At 34.4% G+C, this 14,943-nt stretch overlaps 1 protein-coding gene across 1 annotated transcript; it reads left to right on the top strand.

Annotated features, from left to right (window-relative positions):
• Window positions 1–8,911: 8,911 nt before the first annotated feature.
• LOC118582834 (olfactory receptor 5W2-like) lies at window positions 8,912–9,859 on the top strand. The gene has a single exon (XM_036185949.1). The coding sequence runs from the start codon at window positions 8,927–8,929 to the stop codon at window positions 9,857–9,859; it is 933 nt and encodes a 310-aa protein (XP_036041842.1). The 5' UTR covers window positions 8,912–8,926.
• The last annotated feature ends 5,084 nt before the right edge of the window (window positions 9,860–14,943 follow it).

Below are 14,943 nucleotides of genomic sequence, written 5' to 3' on the forward strand. Positions count from 1 at the left end.
GCAAATCCATCACAAGTACATATCCACTTATTTTAAAATGACCGTTCTTCCTGGAAAATTATACTGATGACACATAAAAATATTTTGATTTTGTTTTACTTTAAATTGTGTGTTGGGGCCAATATATTATTTCAGTTAGGTATAGTGTATCTTTTAAGTGTGTGATTTTGCTGCTGCTATTTGTTTTGTTTTGCTTTCTTGTTTGTTTGTTTATTTGGAACATGATTTCATTGTGTAGTCCTGGATGTCCTGGAATTCATTCTGTAGACCAGTATGGCCTTGAACTGGGTGATATACCTGCCTTTGCTACCTGAGTGTTGGGATTAAAGGCATGTGCTAAAACCACCTGGCTCAACTCTATGATTATTATATATCTCATACTAACGTATGTTTGGTTTATTTTTCTTTCCTTTTTTTTGTTTTTTTTTTTTGTTTGTTTGTTTTGTTTTTCAAGACAGGGTTTCTCAGTATAGCTTTGCATCACCATTCCTGAATCTCATTTTATAGACCAGGCTGTCCTCCAACTCACAGAGATCCACCTGGCTCTGTCTCCCCAGGGCTGGGATTAAAGGCATGTGCCACCACCGCCTGGCAACATGTGTTTTCTTAACTGTAAAATTTTCCCAGTAGTTTCTACTATACCTGTTTTACTCTGCTGTTGTTTCATTTGTGTTCATTACACTAAGTTACAGATGGTTATTGACATTCTTTTTCCATATTTTGTGCCTTGTATTTTATGGTAAATGCAATAGTTTGTTTCCTGGTGAATTTCATTTACTACTGGAAGTTACACTCTTAAAATATACATTCAAAGGTTTTACAATCAGCTTCCTCTCCTGAAATAAGTGAAATGTAGACTACTATTTAATGTCAATGCTTAAAAGCAGTGTGCAAGAGCAAGGCTTTTCTGGTTAAAGATATAAGTACCAGACCTAAGTTGTGTGTATTGGGGAGATGATGAAAAAAATGTTTACATACCTAGATATAAGGATTAACAACTAGATAGCTAGACATTGAAATAAAGAAAATCTTGACATTTTAAAATCCATGAAGTTTTATCACAAGAGAATGTAGAGTAATTAATTATGTGTAATTAATTAATTATGTAAGTAATTTTGTGTACATATGCATACTCCTAAATATAAACTCTACAGTCTGTACAAATGTTATTCATAAGTATATTTGCAGGGCTAATCATTTGACACTGGATAATTAATTGGTGTAGTCTTCCCTGAGGAAGACTATTTCTAAAACATTCCTTAGTTTCTTGTAGTTTTTTGTGTAGATTTGAGGCTACATGGGCCTTTCCCATTGACATGTCACTTTGGTATGTCTACGGTTGTCCTGTTCTCCTCATGTTTGTGTAATCTTATTTTAAAACGTTATGGGTATAGTCAGAAAATATAGCCATAAATCTAACAAACACCAATTAATGAAAAGGATAGTATAAATTTGAAAGAGAGCTAATAGGGATAGTTGAAAGAATTTGGAGAAAGGATAGGAAAGAAAGAAATTATATGAGTATAATATTAAAAATAAAAGAAATAATGATCTTTGTAATTTCATAGAATGCTGAAGTGGTTTGTATTAAACCATAAAAATATGCCAAGAGTTAAAAAGGCCTTGGCAAAATGACCATGTATGATGAAATTATTGACCATCAACTACTCCATGTTTTCTTTCAGGAATATTTCCTTTCTTCCTTCCCCAAATCCTTCCTTGCTTAAATATCACTATCCATTGCATATAATCACCAACTTAAAGTATTATTTAAGGTTATTTTCATTCTTAAGTAAATATATCTAATGTTTCAATTTAAGTATTTTTCAAGGTCCAGCAGTAAAAAGCACTATCATGATATATTGAACACAGAAGGTAAAAACAAAGAAGAAATAAAATGTGATGTTAGTTAACATAACAAACATTACTTGAGAATGCACTCTATGTGGATAAAGTTATACAAGTGTGGTAAGTCACAAATCCAAATGCACACACACACAAATATTCACACAAAATCTCTTAAGAAAGCTTATAATATTATATTATTGTTTTTTCCCAAGGCACATGACCTATCTAGTCTAAGATACTTGACCCTTCTTCAGTGTTAGATATAGGTTCCCTTGTGTGATATTCTCAAACAATTAATAAAAATCCCCATCCTCATGATATATTAATCCCTTTGAGAAAAAAGTTAAAAGAGAGAGAGAATATAAGATGATGAAAAAATAAACTAATTTTAACTGAAGAAGTAGAAACCGATGGATCAGAAGCACAAGGTACAAATGGCACACATCTCAGTCTACTGATCTATTGCTTACAAACTTTTGTAAGAATCCAAGAAGAAGGAGACTTTGGATAGAATTCAATGGGTAAAGGGCTTGCCCAAGAATGAGGACCCAACTTTGGACATCTACCACCTACAAAACAAATAAACAACCAAACCAAAAAAAAAAAAAAAAAAGTGTTTAAGACTCATAGCAATGGTGGAGAGGGTACTTGAACTAGCCTTGCCCTGCACTCAAATTGGTGAATACCCTAACTGTCCTCATAGAACCTACATCCAGTAACTGCTGGAAGCAGATGCAGAGACCCATAGCCAAGCACTTGGCCAAGATCCTGGAATTAAGTTAAAGAGAGAGAGGAAGGATTTGTAAGAGCAAGGGGGTCAGAATCATGATGGGGAAAAGCACAGAAATAGCTGACCCAAGCTAAGGGGAGCTCATGGACTCTGGACTGACAGCTGGGGAGCCTACATGGGACCCAACTAGGACCTCTGAATGTGGGTGAAAGTTGTGTGGCTTGATGTGTTTGTAGGTCCCATGACAATGGGACCAAGACTTACTTCGGGTACATGAACTGTTTTTTTAGAACCCATTCCCTAGGGTGCCATGCCTTACTCATCCTTGATGTATGGGAGAGGGACTAGGTCCGGGCCTAACTTGGTATGAGAGCATGTCTTGACTACCCAAGGAAAACCTTACCCTCTATGAGGAGGGGATGGGGATAGGATGGGGGTAGGTACGGGGAGCAGGAGAAGAGGAGGGAAGGATAACAGAGTTTGGTATGTAAAAAGAAAGAAAAAAGTTTAAATAAAAATTATAATAAAATGATAAGTAAAATAAAATATCTGTGTGAATACTTAATGAATATACAAATGAAAGTGATTTTCTGTATGTTTTTTTTTTTTAGATTTTTTTTATTCTTTGACAATTTCATGTGGACTTATAAGTATAATACACTTTAATCAAAGTCATTTCTCACTGCCTTCTCTCCCCACCATGGACAAATTCTTCTTCCCAACAAAACCACTCTTGTGATTTTCTGACTTGAATTAGAGCTTAATGAATGATCATTGGTGGGAGGTTTTTGTTTGTTTGTTTGTTTGTTTGTTTGTTTTTTGTTTTTTTGTTTTTTGTTTTAATTAGAGCATAAGAAACTTCACAGTGTCTTCAATTCAATTCCATTGGTCCACATGTCGGTTTTCATGCCAATACCAAACTTTGTATTACTATAGCTCTATAATAGAGTTTGAGGTCAGGAATGGTGATGCCTCCAGAGGTGGCTTTATTGTACAGGATTCGTTTAGCTATCCTGGATTTTCTGTTTTTCCAAATGAAGTTGAGTATTGTTTTTTCCAGGTCTGTGAAGAATTGTGTTGGGATTTTGATGGGGATTGCACTAAATCTGTAGATGGCTTTTGGTAAGATTGCCATTTTTCCTGCATGGCAAGAAAGTTGTGTAGCCTGATGTGCTTGGTGGGCCCCCTGGCGGTAGGATTGGAATCCATCCCTGGTGTATGAGCAGGCTTTTTGGAGCCCACTACTATGGTGGAACTCCTTGTACAGCCTTGAGGCATTTGGACTTGCCTCTACTGGGTGTGCCTCCCCATGGGAGGCCTTGCCTTTTTGTGGGGAGGAGTTGGGGGTGGGTTTGAAGCGGGAGGCTGGGGGGGGGGAGGAGGGAGTATGTAAAATGAATAAAAAATTTTATCAATTAAAAAAATGAACATTAAACAAAGGAAACTTCACAGTATCCGTATCAGTGGAGAATATGACTCCTCCTCTCTCAGAATATATTAAATAGCAATAGTTCCTCTGGAATGGGAGAAACTTCACTTCAACCACACAGAAATGTTGATAGGCTCAGGTAATCACATGTCATAGCTAGAAGAAATCATTTCCCTACACTTCTTCCCATCCTGGGGCTCATACTTTTCTTGTGATATATCCTTAAACTCTGGGCTCAATTTTGGGTTTAGCACTCAACAGTTCTATTTACTCACCTATTTCACCTATTTATCCACAGATGATTCTGTGAACTAATCATTACCAACTACAAAAAAAAAAAAAGCCTCTCCAACCAAGACTGTGTTAACAAAAATCCACTCACATAAATGCAAATATTTAGAAGACAGCTTGACAGAATGTCCATTTAACTAAATAATAGTAATGAATTCTCCCAGTACCCATGATCTTCCCAGCTATTATTTTATTTCCAGATTTACTCTACAGGTAGGGATGGGGCTCAAGACAAATGGGAAAGCAGTTAGTTAACCCCAATAACACTGATGACACTTCATCAATGGGGCATGACATGTCTGTCAAGTAGATGTTGTAAATTGCAGGCATCACAAGAAGGTAAGATAATTATTTTCTTGCCTAGAAGACTGAATAGCACTTCCAGCAATATGAAAGCTATGCCCCAGGGTAGATGCTTCCGGCTGAGTTCCACCTTTATGTATATATCTCTCTTCTGAAACTAAAGCACATGCCTCCTTCAGCAAAATAACTATTTTGTTAGGGTTGGAAGTCAAGAATAATATCAATACTTCGTGTTTTAAGAGGCCTCTTGAGCTCCTTAATAAAAAAATGGTCAGGAATATATCCCATGCTGAGCTTTGAAATATTTGTTTGAAATATTGTTCCTTCTATGAGTAGGATTTTTCACTCCATGCAGAGGTTTTTCATTCCAACTCTTTTAAAACATATTCTTAAATTATGTTAGAAAATGATCCTTTTCTATGTGTCTTTTGTTTGTTTGTTTGTTTGTTTGTTTGTTTGTTTGTTTTTGAGGCAGTTCTCTACTTTTATTTAGAAAATAAAATAGTACAACATAATTTCTTTGGTGAGGTGCGTATCTGAACACTTAACATGTTTTTTTTCATTAGCTGTTTGTATTTCCTTCTTGAATAGTAACTTTGACCAATTTTCCACTGGAACTTTAATGTTTTCTCACATTCCTGAATTGATTTTAATTGATATTTTTTTGTGGGTGACACATTCTGCATTCAAAGTTTTGTGACGTAAAACTGTGGCCCTGACCTCACACAGCCCCAACCACAGAGATGACCTGTGAACAGGTGTTTCTTCTGGTATTTTCTCTAAATGACATGTCATTTCTTCCTTTATGGCTTTTATTTACTTTTAAAAACTTATTAATATGTAATTTATACACAGAATGTGTCCATGTCTTAACTGTGAAGTTTCCTTTCTCTCCAACCTATGGTTAAAAACCATCAAAATTAAGCCCTCAAAACATGCTCAACCACACCACAAGGACATTTGCTCAACCATGTTCATAGAAGCATCGCCAGAACCTGGAAACAAACTAGATGCTCTTCAACAGAAGAATGGATAAAGAAAATGTGGTGCATTTACACAGCGGAGTATTATGTAGCAGTAAAAATACCAATGTCATCATGAAATTTGTAGGCAAATGGATGGAACCAGAAAAAAAAAAAATCCTGAGTGAAGTACCCAGTCCCAGAAAGACAGACATGATATGTACATACTCATAAGTGAGTGTTAGATGCAAAGCAAAGGATAAACAGTCAGCAAACCATAACCCCAGAGAAGCTAGATAGAGAGGAGGACACTAAGAGGGACATACAAGGATCACCCTTGAAAGAAGTGTATAGTCTTTGTATTAATAACTCATACCAAGCCAATCAACAACATGGCAGAAAGCCTCATAAGAAACATAACATTAGCAAGCAAGAAAGAAACTGAACTGCCTGTAATTAAAGTATGTAAATTCCCATGAATTACCCTGTCTTTTTCTTGTTTAATGATTAAATACTATTTTGAGGATCATATGAATGCATATGTTTAAGTCAGGTGTGTATGAACTAAGTAGAAAGAAACGAAAGTGCTACAAACTGATGAACAAAACCATACGGTTCTTCATTCTGTCCGACTGTAGCTTGTTTTGTCCTATTTTGCTGTCAGATTTTGGAGGCCTGCTCTTTTCTGAAGAGCAAACAGAGGCGGGGTGGATCTATGGAGAGAGAGGAGGTAGAATCAGCTGGTGGAGTAGAGGGAAGGGAACCTGTGGTTGGGATGTATTGTATGAGAGAAGAATCTATTTTTCAATTAAGAAAATTAAAAAAAATAAAGAATGAGCTCCATTGTCTATTTTAAATTGAATTTATGTGTTCTTTGTATATTCCAGATACATTTTTGTCATAATAGCATGCTGTGTTTCTTCAGATTGAAGCTAATCTTTTCAAGTTCTTTCTATATTTTTCTCATGGCATGTCTTATATGTTTTGATAAAATACAATTTATCTTGTCTCATGAAAGTCTAGTACAAACTGATCCAATTGTAAGCATTATCTCCCTGAATTTGTGGGTTTGATATTGCATTGTGTGGAGTTATTTGAAAATATTTAAGACTGAAACAGAAGCTTGAGAAAATGGCTAGACTTATGTATGACTTAATGTTCTTGTTTTACAACCTTAATGTTCAAATACAATCCTCATCAGTTCTCCAGTTACAATATCTCAAAATTATTTCATTCTATCTTTACCACTGTCTTATGGGAAGCACTATCGGAATACTGTAGCACTGATGACTGGGTTGAAAATTTTAGTGACACAATTATTTACCTATATCTTAAACCTAGTAACTATCCTTGTTACTGGAATACCCAAATAGAAGAATGAAATGGAGTTAGCATATTATTTGGATACATATAATATTTGTCTACTTCAATATAGTAATGTAAAAGTTGGATTTAATGTAGATATGAATACATGTACTGTATTTTCTCTCTGTGGATTATTATTATAATACCCAGAAAAACATTACAGTACAGATAATTTTGAAAATGTACATTTCTTGTGTTTGCCCAAAAGATTTTTTTGCTTGTGTAACCTTTATTTGACCTGAAATAGGGATATCAATGGTGCTAATTAGCTCATAAAGTACATGTAAAAATTTATAATTTCAACTTTTGCTGGAGCTGCCATAGTATCTCTGGAGAAAAGGATGATTAAAGAAACTAATTAACCATTGATGAATTAAATAGTGTATCAAAGGAAGAGGTTTATTGTATTTAGGTCCCAGTAGCCTCTGAAAGTAAAATGTCATCTACATATAGACCATGTGTCCCTGCTAAGAACAGAAAGACTCATCTCAGGTATGCTAGTTTCTTTCCTCATTTCTTCATTTCTTTCTTTCTAATTTATTTAGTAATCATTTATTTATGTTTAAATAAAGTAGCTTTCATTAAAATACTGAGAAATTGTTTTTGAATGATGTGTAAGTGAGCAACTCATGCAGTTAAACTTAATATATAATCTAATGGGCAATGATATTTTCTTGTTAGTACTATGAGAGTTTGAATGACTTCACTTGTTATTTGTATAAACACTTTAAAGAAAATTTATTTTTTCATATTTATTCTGAAGCCATCAGTAAATCATGTTGCAAATAATCTATAGTAATAACGTACATGTAATTTAAATTGTGTTTCAGTAAATAATACAATTAACAATTTAAATTTAATTAAATATTAATTCCAATATTGAAGTGCAAAAAAAGAAAGAATCACATTTCCATCTGCATCCCAATATTTACATATCCAAAGAAAGGCAGGCTCATAGGTGTCTGGTGACATACATATAAGTGCAAACATAAAGGAGAGAGCTAGACACCTGTAACTTCAGAAATGTTATCGATTCTTTCCATTTCCATTTTAACAACCATTCTAAGCTAAGAACTAGTAAAATCCGCTATTTAATGTTCTTTAATGTCATGTTGTCTCACTTTCCAATTGTTTTATCATTTATCAATTGAAACCTGGTAAGTTTATCAAAGGGATTAGAAAAATCCTGACAAAGCAGTAAAGGCATGTGGTAGAAGATGTCTTCAAAGTATAATTGATTATTCAGTAAAACCTCGACACTAAATTATCATCAGAATAATTCCCATTTATCAACGAATATGCAGCCACATTAATAATGTTAACAGTGTTAAACCCAAATGCATTTCGTACTGCAATAGGTGTGTTCTTTTTATTAAACAAATGGATTTTGCTGCCTTATATCTTCTGATGTATCCTCTTTTGTTATATTTTATATCACTTTGAATACGGGGTCAATATGTAATTCATTCAAATATACTGCCTAAGAGTGGGTAAAAATCATCAAGATAAATCACTTACTATAAACAGTGTATGAATGAACATCTTACACTAGACTTGTATAAAAATTTCTCTTTAAGCATAATATTTTCCTTTGCTGTTTACTGAGTATAAAAGAAAAAAAAAACAATTTAACGAAAAAATATCAAGCCAGGAGATGGTGGTGCATGCCTTTAATCTCAGCACTCAGGAGACAGAGGTAGGCAGATTTCTGTGTGTTTGAGGCCAGCCTGGTTTATAGAGCGAGATCCAGGACAGACGCCAAAACTACACAGAAAAATTCTGTTTCAAAAAAAAAAAAAAGAAAGAAAGAAAAAGAAAGAAAGAAAAGAAAAGAAAAGAAAAAATATCAAACTGTATAGTGGTGGTGGTACATACCTTTAATCTCAGCATGCGGGAGGCAGAGGCAGGGGAATCTTTCTGAATATATATATTTGTACATAAAACAATCCCTAACTTATCCCTTTGATTATTTCTAAACAGTTTACAAAACAAAGAAGAATGGAAGTTGGGAATTGTTCGACCACTGAGTTTCTTCTTTTGGGCATTACCAATAACCCTGTAATCAAGGTGATTTTATTTACTACTTTTCTAATTGTTTATCTAATTATTCTTGCTGAAAATCTTGGAATGATCACATTGATCAGAATGGACCCCCAGCTTCACACACCAATGTACTTCTTCCTCAGCCACCTCTCTTTCTCAGACCTCTGCTATTCCACTGCAGTTGGACCAAAGATGCTGGTGGACCTTGTGGTCAAGAGCAATTCAATTCCATTTGTTGGCTGTTCTCTGCAATTCTTCATCTTCTGCATTTTTACAGATGCTGAGTGTGTGCTGCTGGCAGTGATGGCTTTTGATCGGTACAAGGCCATCAGCAACCCCTTGCTATATGCAGTAGACATGTCCAGAATGGTGTGCTATCAGCTCCTGGCTGTGGTTTATCTGGTTGGAATGGTAGATGCTTTGACACATACAACATTGACATTTCGCTTGTGTTTCTGTGGGTCCAGTGAGATCAACCATTTCTTCTGTGATGTTCCTCCTCTCCTATTACTATCTTGCTCAGATACAGAGGTCAATGAACTTGTCATATTCACCTTATTTGGGTTTATTGAACTGAGCACCATCTCAGGAGTCCTTGTCTCCTACTGTTACATCATCTCATCAGTCATGAAGATCCGCTCTGCTGAGGGAAGATTCAAAGCTTTCTCCACATGCACCTCCCATCTAACTGCTGTTGCAATTTTCCAGGGAACAATGCTCTTTATGTACTTCAGACCAAGTTCCGCTTATTCCCTGGATCAAGACAAAATAACCTCATTGTTTTATACTCTTGTGATCCCCATGCTCAACCCACTGATTTACAGCATCAGGAACAAAGATGTAAAATCAAGTGCAAAAAAATACCTGAGAGGTAGAGTTTCAGTTTAATTAAATAGATAATTCTCTTATATGCATACATATTTAATATAAACATATAAGTTGATATTCTCTTTTCTTCAAATCAGGTGTAATGTGAGATAAGCCTCAAATAACTATTTATTATAATATTTATTTTAGTAAGTGCTGTGTACAAATCATTTGTAGTTTTAAAAAATTTCTGTATTTCACTACATCAAATATATGTGTGGGTTTTCTTTATATTTTTTTAATACTATGCTTCTGAAAGGCAGGTAAAGTAAAGAAAAACTGTTTATATATATACTCAAGAATAAAAGACTGAAATATGCAACAAAAACTTCACTGAGAAGGAAACAGTAGAGTATTCTGGGTAGGATGATGGACTTTAGATGCAGAAGCTGGAACCAGAGATGCTGAGCTAGTCAGATAAGTGAAGGTGTACAAGAGCAGGTCAAAGATGTGGAGAATAGTCAGCAATGTACCTGTAAGTTTCACATCCTGGGACATACTGACTTTCAATATTTATACCATACTTCTGACAATTTTATGTCTTCTACTGAAAACATTTACTTTAATATTTATGAACTCTTTATTCATTTTTTGATTATTTCATGCTTAGTTTTCATTTGTTAAATAGAAAATGTGAAATAAGCTTGACTTCGTAGTACAAATTTGCCTGACTAGAGTCAATTACACTATACTGTATAACTCAAAATAAGTAGATATGATTTCTAGCATTGTACCATAGAGGAATGATAAATATTTTAGGTAATGAATGGGACAATTATGATGACTTATTTATTACATAATGTTCATGTGACTCCTGTCATTACATTGCACCACATGAATTTGTACATTATAGAGTCAACTAAAAATTAAAAAAGAAAACAATTAAAAAGTGACAAGCAAGCAGCACTGGTCCAGCCTGGGCAAAAAGCTCCCAGTTCTGCCACTTCACAGCTTGTCAACCTCTTTTGCCTCTCCAGCCCTGTTTAAATACCCATTACCACAATATTTCTCTCTAAATGACATTGCTCTAATTACATTGTTCTGTGTATTTTTAATCTCTCCCTGTCAGTGTAGATTGCCAGTCTCGCTGGCACAAAAACAGATATGAGGTTAATACTGTGAATATCACTTCATTACCTATATTATAGATGAGACATAAGTTTAAAAAGAAAATAATAAAATTGCGTGATTTCATTGTAACTATAGTGTATCAAAAATTGACTGTTTTCACAGGAGAGAGGTGGAGAGAACAGGAGAATGGGAGGGAGGGAAACAGTGGTTGGTATGTAAAATGAAAAAAAAATTAAATAAAAGAAAATTAAATAATAATTTCAATGATAACACATACTTTGACTATGTACTTCATGGTTTGAGGACATATGTGGAATGATTATAGATTGTAAGACAGTGAGTATAAAGAGAATATATCTTAATTCTATAAAAGGTATTCATCTAGTGACACTTTGGATGAGCCCTAGGAATATGCATGATTTTAATGCTTTTGCTTTACCTAGTAATCACAGCTAATAAGTGTGAAGTGAGACAAGAAGATTTTATTAATAATACATATGGATATTAAGCTGAGATAGATGTCTAAAAATATGAAATAAAATTGAAAAGATTTTTATGTCTCTGAATTTTAATAGCTAAAAGTTAAAAAAATCAAGTGATCATATAACTTACAATGTTTATAACCTATACATAAATTTGATAGAGATACTAACGAACTTTTCATTTATTTTTGATTTTGTAAGTATTGCAGTGGGAATAGATATCTGAAGTCTTTGGTCAATATGGATTTTTTCTTGAATATCCACCCTACTCTTTCATTCTATGATTCTCTAATTTTCATCAATACCAGGAGAACAAGCAATTGAAAGTAGAATTATATAAATATTACATCACCAGTGACTGTGTAATAGATCAACATTATGTGTATGTTTCTACTGTCAATGTCTTTCCTTCAGCTTTGTCATTAAACCCATGAACACTATGTATTTGAAAGTTTAGATACTTAGTTACAACAAATAAGCACTGAGGTATAAAACAGTGTTGTGTTGTATATCCAACAGTGTTAACTGTGTAAGTAGAAGACCTGTTTTCACATCAGAGGCAAATGCTTTTGCCCTCTGGAGATTCCTTCCTCTGTAATTATTCTTTGAAGTAGGCATTCAATGTGCCCTAAGTGACTGTGGTATTCAGCCCACCATTCTTCCTTATTGGATGTTTTCCCCTTCTGTTTAGTAGTGATCCATAGCAAATTACATATGTGGAACCTCCCAGATGCCATGTTTATTCTCAGTATGTCTATGGCTCCCACTGTCATGTAATCCCATACTAATCCTGAGAAGGTTTTTTTAAAAAAAATACTGTAGTTATAATAATGCCAAAGAGCATCCTCTTTGAGCAAAGACTATTATATTATAATACTGATTTGGCCAACAATGAAACTGATAATGACCTCCATGTGAGTCTGCTTCTGAAAAAGCTTCACCAGCTGTCCCTCCAATAACACTTAGCCTTTGCCACATATCACAGATCAATAATATATAAATTAATAAAAATAATATAATCATTAATAAAGATGTGAAATAATACATCTTTCAGGTCAACAAAGTTAACATCTAATAACAGTTCTGTGATTCTTCCAAAGAAGAAATAAGTGAAAATAAATGACAATGTTGATTTCAAGTGTTTATTGGGATGGATAGATCTGTTATGTATGGTTCTCTATGTTGTCACTTAGTAGTGAAAGCTTGTATTCATTGGGAAACTATTTGGCAGAATGTGTTAAGATAAACCCATGCTTGTCTTAAGACCCCTCAAAAAAATCACATTACCTCTTTTATACCACATAGATCTAAGTTTATATCTACACCAAAATGTATAGAAAATTGATATGACTACAATTACTTGGGGTTAAATAAATAACATTTGATACAATATTTATTATGATGCTGCTCAATAAGGAAAATGAATGTACCATCCGCAAACCTAATGATGGCAGGAATCTCATAGAACAAAAGGCTAGACACCAGTTATAGTAACTGCAGATTGAATGACTCTACTCCATATCCTTTTTTTAAAGTACACAGAAAACCTACCATAATTTAAGCCATTGAAATGATTGCTATGTTTTCCTTTCAATTGGGTTTTGGTTGCAGAAGTAGTTTTATTTACATCAATACACTTGTTAACTGATATATACATATAAAACATGGAAATTTTTGTTAATGTATAAAACTTGAAAATAATTGTATAAATTTATATTTTTTAAAATTCAAACACTGCTTATTAGGAAGTAGGATCTCATCTTGGAGTTTAATCTCCTTGAGTTTTGACAAAAGTCAATATTAAAGTTATGCTTGTAAAGTTAGAGAAACAATGACTCACAGACATCCTTGGTTGACAGGATGACTAAGTGGGAAAAGGTGGCTGCTCCCAAGCCCTATGACCTGAAATGGGTCACTGGAGCGATATGGTAGAAGAAGAGAACCAAAAAGATGCCTTCTGACATAAACAGCACACCATAGCATGTATATCTACACATATGAGACCAATATATCTCAAAGTTTTATCCAGTGTGGAGACTTGGGGGGAGGGCCCCTGATGCTCCACATCTAGTGGGGGAGATGATGGAAGATGATAGCTGCTGTGAGTTCTGGAAGAAACCACTCTTCTTTGGAATTGTAGCCATTGGTAGGTGACCCATATCTCACTGCATGGCCCTTACACATAAATGTATGTTCAGCAAATTTTGATTTAGTGGATTATTATTAAAAAAAATGACACTAAATTGTAAGGAAGATGGGACATATGTTACTGGAAATTGGGCAGCTGGAGGTAGGGAATGGTGGATGGATGTGACCAAGATGCATTATACCCATTTATGAGATTAACAAACAAACAAAAAACACTTCAAATATGCCAGCCAGTGAAACTCTCATACTATATTTATATTATTGAAACACACTGGTCTTCTCATAGGTCAGAGTTGTTCCCAGGCTCCAGACAGAGTTTTTCCTGTGTTCATGTGTAGACATATGAATGATTCCTCTGATTTTCCTTGGTACCAGCAGTATCTTTTGAACTCACGTGACAGTAATCATTGACTCAGTGCCAGACAAATAATTTTCTGAAGCAAGGACTTTAAAAGTACATGTAGTCGGGGCTGGAGAGATTTCTCAGTGGTTAAGAGCACCAACTACTCTTCCAGAGGTCCTGAGTTCAATGCCCAGCAACCACATGGTGGCTCACAACCATCTGTAATAAGATCTGGCGCCCTCTTCTGGCCTTCAGGCAGAATATAGTATACATAATAAATAAATAAATAAATAAATCTTTTTTAAAAAGTACATATAGTCTATGAGTAATATGCTTAGAAGTATAACTGCCTTTAGGGAATCCAGTTTTATAAATATATTTTAAATTTGTATCTATCTTACTTCTTTGTTTCTGGTGTCTTAAAATTTTATCTTAATTGTTTTCACCATAGGATTAAAGATACATTCTATATTAAAATTCAAGTATCTCTCCAAAATTACTTGAACTAATTAGTTCTTAACCATCTATTTTCTCCCATGCTCTGGGCTTAATACAGGCATGGAAGTAACATGGCATTGCATGGCGAGATGGCTCCCTAGGAAGTAAAGTTTAGATACTGTCAGAGTAGGCTACAGCCTGTGGAAGGATGTATCCCTAGAGAAAGGGAAGCATTGAAGAGGAGTTAATAAAATAAAAAGTGTCCCAGGATGACTCTAAACAACCTACAAATGCATCAGACAATTAACAAAGCTCTAGGGCAACATGCTTTATTTGGTTAACATGGTTAGAAAATATAGGTAGTTATATCACATTGAATCTTGCCTTATTATTTCCTAGAAGAATCCATTTAGTATTTTAGTGTCATAATCATACCAAAATATAAATATAGTAGACAGCATTAAAACTGTTATAGAAATCAGTTGCAAAAATATACACAATCATAGAATGTTGTATTGTAAGTATGCTAGCCCTTTATAGAGCTAAAGGAAAGTTCCACAACAGCTAGAACATAATAGCCAGAGTCCTAGCAGGGTTTCAGAAGAAACATGAAACTGCCTAGA

Source organism: Onychomys torridus, chromosome 4 (assembly GCF_903995425.1).
Source record: "Onychomys torridus chromosome 4, mOncTor1.1, whole genome shotgun sequence".
Taxonomy (NCBI): domain Eukaryota; kingdom Metazoa; phylum Chordata; class Mammalia; order Rodentia; family Cricetidae; genus Onychomys; species Onychomys torridus.